The 6493-nt window shown below is 32.0% G+C and overlaps 1 protein-coding gene across 1 annotated transcript; it reads right to left on the reverse strand.

Annotated features, from left to right (window-relative positions):
• Positions 1-1135: 1135 nt before the first annotated feature.
• On the reverse strand, positions 1136-1438 carry LOTGIDRAFT_131507 (hypothetical protein; the record flags this gene model as incomplete). Its single annotated transcript, XM_009066229.1, has 1 exon — positions 1136-1438. A coding segment is annotated over one exon (303 nt), but the record flags the coding sequence as incomplete, so codon positions are not given.
• Positions 1439-6493: the final 5055 nt, after the last annotated feature.

A 6493-nucleotide genomic window follows, 5' to 3' on the forward strand; every position in this document is an offset into this window, starting at 1 on the left:
ATGTTTAAAAAGTGACGTTTTATGCCGATATCCGCTTTGTATATCACGTCTGGGGAACGGGTAATTTTTCGGGCTTATCTGCCATGAGAATATAAAGACTTAAATATGGTATAACCTAAGAAAATTAAACTCAAGTTAAAGAGATACCACCTCTTACAATGAACATAAAATTACACATCTCAAATTCGGCCAATAAGAGCACATATTTATCAATCTCGAAACGATTTTAGCGCTAGGATGTCCTAGGTTCTTATCTTCTAAAATTGATTCTAGGACATCCTAGTGCCAAGATCGTTTCAAGAATCAATGATCTGGTGTCATTAATATACAACAGAATCCCTGTATAATACCATAAATCTAAATAACGTAATTTATAATATTTACATGGTATCTAGGAACTACTAAGTTTTATGGATTAAGTTTGAAAATCTAAATTTTATGTTAATTCTAAGAGGTAGTATTACTGTCAGAAATATTTTGTAATGAATTACACTAAGGCAGTTCTCCCAGCCATATCAAATAACAAGTTGGAATAAAGATTTGAGCACTAAATTTAAAGTGACTATATACAAGAAATTTCTGAGCCAGGTCAGCCTGCCTGACCAAAAGTTTTGCTTTTAGGTTTGCTTGTTTGCAAGATCTCTTTCTTGAGAGTGCAAAACAAAGGTAGCCCAATCCTTTCAAAACCTCAGAGAAATTTTTTGTCATGACTATTAAACTATATACTAACAATATTCTTAGATCAAAAACCATGAATAAACTCTGTACAAGCAAGGTAATTTCGTGAATCAAAATCTCGTCCAAAGTATGGCAAAATCGAGAGCAGAAGTAGTTAATGGTGACTAAAACTAAACTTTGATCTTAAAAGCTTACAGTGGTGCATTGGAAGTAAACTTCAATAGATCCTGTTATTTCTTCAGAAAAGTCTATAAATATAGAGCGTCTATTGTTAGAATTTAACAGAATGATTCCAGAATATTTGGAAAAGAATGACGGATGCCTTATACAGAAGCTTTGCTTTTGATTGCAAATTATTTTGTGCTCTAAGCTTATATATTTCTCCTTCATACAATGACTTTAACCAATTCATTTCGGATTTATGCTGAAATTCTTGTATATAATCACTTTAAGGAATTCAACCTAGTAATTTTTCTACTTGTTGTGCCAGACCACTTAACTGAAAATAAACAGCCTCGTTTCTAAGTTCACGCAATGTCTGTTTGTTTCTAGGTAAAGCTTCAGCATTTAATCCTCCGTCGCGAAGAAAATTTAAAATATAGCGGAAATGGGTTCCATCTCTATCAATAAACACAGTTCCATCAGCCTCTGTTTTGATTGGATGACGCCCACTAAACATGGCCGCTAACATTGAATCTTGATCTCGAGTCAAGGTCAAAATGGACGTAGTGTAAATGTGACCTCCAACATCAAGTTTTACTCTTCCCTGGAAAAAAGTAAAAAAGTTATTTATCAACTTATCACCTTTTTTATCACCTTTTCGTCAAAGTCATGAAAATATTAGAAAATCTCTTGACCATGCCTTTGATTTATGTACAAGGTTATTTTCAAGTTTGTCATGGAATTTAGGTTCTCTCCCTTGATTTCGAAATTTTTATTTTGGTGAGGTCAGCTATTCGTAATATCTCAAATCATTTCTGTAAATATTATAAAATTTTTCTCTATCATAAAAGTGTTAAAGGAGATAACTATATTTTTATCATAACGCCAATTTACCAAAATGCAAAATTAATTTAATGAGACATCAAACTGCCTTTTCAAAGACAGCAGAGACATCAAACTGGTTTTTCAAAGACAGCAGAGACATCAAACTGCCTTTTCAAAGACAGCAGAGACATCAAACTGCCTTTTCAAAGACAATATTTTAACCCCATGAGTTTCCTTTGTCAGTTTGTTGTATCAGGTTTATTCTTTATTTAAGCATCAGGGAACTAAAGTACATGCAATAGGCTTATTAAGAAAACCCACAGAACTATTTCCTCAGAATTGGAACTAAATTTTACCAAATCATTACCTTTCATTATATCACTAACATACAATACCGATTTATTTTGTAACGTTCTGACGGTCAGCTAATCCATTTATACATTTCAACGATCTTCTTAGCTTAAATCCATTTTTCGCACTTACTTATTAATTCAAACCTTTTCACTCTTTTCAAAATCAAACCTTTGTATCACATCTTGATAATATACTAACAACTAAGATCCATGTATGCCTTTCTACCTCATTAACTTAGTTGATGGAATATGATTTATTAACTGCAATTTGATATTCTTCTCCTTATGATTTAGAACACTATTATACCACTGGTATTTGTACGTATACACCCAATTATGTAACCTTTGTTTAAACACACTTTTACGAGTCAGGCTGTTTGTACCCAATATCATCATCCACGGAGGTTAAATCATAAATATATATATATATATACATGTATTGATAAATCTGGGAGTGCAAACACAGCAAATAAAAAACATTTACATACAGTACTCCATCACCATAGTAACAATTCCAGGATTTTAAATTCCGACCAATAACTACGTTAAAATGAAACGGCTACTACGACATTCCAGATGAGAGTGGTATAAGATATATAAGATAAGTAAAGGTAGGCTACACACATTAATAAGAAAGTGGCGGTATAAAGAGTTATTGCCCTTGAACTACTATAGCACCTACATAGAGTGACACCAGACACAAACTCTTGCTAGTTAAAAATAGAAAATAAATATATAAAAACATACAAAATACATCAAAATGTTTACTTTTAAAACTGTCTAAGCTAATAATAAAACATTCTCAAAAATTTATTTTTGGGGACTTGATAATTTTTGTATGGAATTTGCTACAATATCACTGACTGGACAAAAAGAGTTAAATTTTAAGCACAGTATCCTTTAAAATTTCAGAGGCTAAATTGCCAAGTTTTATTCCTTTAAATCTTCAACTGATGTCAAATCAAGGTGATTTTCAAATTTATTAAGCATCATGGCGTTCCTGACTCTTAGTGTGAATATAGAGGGCATGCATGCATGGCTTGATAGAATAACTAGCTCTCGATGTAATATCAGATTCTGCTCTTAACTTCGCCATAATTGACACCATTTGACCTTACTAATTTGTACATTGTGTGCGTTATATTCTCAATTATACAGTATGTACTGAAGACTAAATGAGCCATCTCGGATCTATGTGAATAATTTGCCCTTAATCTGTTTTACATGCACTTATTGAATGGGAAGCCTAGAACACTATACAATATGGATAACAAACTCAACGAGAAATTTCAATATAATTACATAAAAAACCTTATTCTAAAAAAACTTGACTTAAAGATGATTTTAGTGTCATTTGATTGGTCAGTTTGAAAAATCAAATTTAAATTTGGTATTATTATCCAATAAGATTACTGTATTTCTCAATGAAGTTAATAAAAAATATTTTTGAACTTAGAGCTTAGATGGCTTTCTAGTGTTATAGAAACTGTTAATAGTGACTGTTTGTGTTTACCGTAAACTTTACGATCCTTTGAATAAGGATGTGCATAAATTTGAATAAATTAACATAAAGTGACTGTTATCCATAAAGTGTGTAATGTTCTATCAATAGCCGACGAAAGAATCAGGAGCGTTTGCGAACACGTAGAAATAATTTGCAGATGTTAATTGTGAAAGAATAATAAAGAAAAATACCTGAACCCTGGATTAATAAAAACATCTAACTAACTCAAATATAGCAGGTTAACGGTTTAATTAATAACACTCGCTGATCAGACAACTTCTTTCCTCGATTGAATTTTACCCATAGTATCGAAATACCGACAATTCACCCACAAGTTAACAACAAAGTGAGCAAAAGAATTATGGGAAAATTACAAAGCTTGGTTACCTGAAAATTTATAAATGATAAAAAAACAGGACACAACATTTGTCACCAGTGGATTTCATCTAGGATTTTACGTTGCCCAAATGCCTTTCAAATTTAATCAAAGAGCATTCAAGAACCTTTCCCCTTTTGTTTTTATGTTTAGCTTCAGAATGAGAATGAACCTTTAACCTCTCAAGGTAAAGTACGTTTAGCTTATTACTGAAAATATTGATATAGTGAATCTTGTAAAACTGATGCCCAATTAGGCAAATGAGCATCAATGGAAGTCAATTTATTTATTTTAAAATAATCTTTGAATGCAACTTTTTAAGTTTAATCTGGAATGATACATTTTATTTTTTATATCAGCATACAAGTTTTACTGAAGTCCAAACTCACCAAAACTTGATTAACAAGTGAAGATAATAGCTTTTAATTTTTTGGTCTTTTGGTATACAATGGGAGAGCTCTTCATCAGAGTACCGTAATTATCTTTATGAATTTATGAGCAATCAAGATAAAAATTAAATTGAGAAAGTGAAGTCACTCATACTTTCTGACACCAAACAAATTCTTGACGACATATAATATAGTGTTTATATAATATTCCTAGATGAAACCCTACCATCAACAAGCAGAAGAATAATATAATATTATAATAAATGGATCTTATAAAGCCATGTTTCATGCAGACTAAGAGAATATTATAGGCTCTCTCAAACTTCAATTTCCCAGCTATGTTTGATGGGAACTTCTCTTTAATAATTTTTGGGCTTTCTTTATAAATCATTTTTAATAAAAAAATCCAAATTGAAATATGATATACATACGTAAATATGAAGGGATTTATTGAGCATTGCGAAAATATATTGAGTCTATTCCATGTTGTTCGCATTGAGGACATTGAGGCTACTTTGGCTTCTATTTTCATTTAGCACTGCGAAAAATAATACCAACAAGCTGATAGACTTGTCAATTTTCAATTGAAAGATCTTTAACATGCGCAGAGTAGAGCATACTGAGAGTGATAGAAGCAAGAAGTTTGAGAGAGCTTTCTAATAACATCATCATTCATTATAAAGGGAGATAACTAAGCTCTGGGTGTAATTATAGAAAGAGTGATGTGAAATAACAACGTATTGATGCATTCAGGACATTTATTAGATGGCAACCCTAGGTTATTTATAGGCAACCCTCAGATGGACGCAACCATAGGTCATTAATAGGAAAAGTCAGGGTTATATATAGGCAACCTTATGGAATTTAAATGTAACCATGAGATATTTGTAGGCAATCCCTGGGTATTAATAGACACAATACCTTTATATTGTTTGGGGTAAACTACAGTTTGCAACTTTTCCCTTGGATTTCCGAAATATTTCTAAGAAATTTTATGTAAAATCAGATGAATCTTAAAAATACTGATTTGTCCATACTATTTAGATTGCTCTAAGAGAAATTAGAACCCTACTAAGGTTGCTCTATGAGGATTTCTCTGTGGTCAGATAATAGAATAGCCGACCTCACCCTTTCATCTCTCTTTATCAAGATTGGTTCTCATTTTCAAAGCCCATTATATTCAATGGCATGCATCCAATAATATTACGACCAGAAATACGATTGGAAATTTCAGTACATAGGACCATCTTTTACGGAATTTAATTGAACAGTCAAACCATTTTCCAAACATTACGTTCCGTCAAACTTCAAACTAACTTATTAACCTTCATTAACTTCCCATCAAAATTTTCAATGAGAAACAGACTTGATAAATATTCCTCTTTAAACTGACCAATCAGAGTGCATACATTACCTGTGACCTTTGACACTAAGCAATCATGTGGCCTCACCTTTTGAATGTTGTGCATCTCCTCCATACGTGTGATCTCGTCTCGGAGTTGCTGCCAACGTCGAGCCATTTCTTCCCTTTCTTTTTTCATCTCATCATCAAATTTAGTTTTATCTTTTAATAAAGTTTGCTGTAATTCAGCAATTTGTTTTTGTTTCTGTTCTATTTCATTGGATTTTTTCACAATGTCCTCGCGAAGTTCGCGTAACGACTCGCGTTCATGGCAGACTTCCTGATGTATTGAGTTTATTTCATTAATACGTTCACTAAAATATAGTTCTAATGACTCAGATACACTTTGGTAATCATTCTTTAGAGAACTTTTGATACTTTCTAATATATTATCTGAAAAATAACAAGAAATACAAAATGGAGATATAACATGCTTCAAGCTAAGATGGATAACAACATAGCCTCCTGTATGGACATGAATTCCATGCTTTTAAGCCATGTTCCTTCTCATAGCTTTCAGCATGTGAAGCAATGTTAACTAGGACTTGCAAATTATGGCCCATTAAGATTAATGATATCATGAAAGACATAGTTTTACTGGAATTGCAGGAATCACAGACGTCTGATTGAAAATTGGAATGGTACAAATTGATGATATCAGTGTCCCCAATACAAATAAAATTTTAAGAAAATCTTTAAGGACTTATCACAAGAGAAACAATTGAGCTTAATGGGCCTACATAAATACTTTATCAACAATAATTTAAAAAGAATCAAATGAACGAGTTAACCCAAACTGACATA

Source organism: Lottia gigantea (assembly GCF_000327385.1).
Source record: "Lottia gigantea unplaced genomic scaffold LOTGIsca_74, whole genome shotgun sequence".
NCBI lineage: Eukaryota > Metazoa > Mollusca > Gastropoda > Lottiidae > Lottia > Lottia gigantea.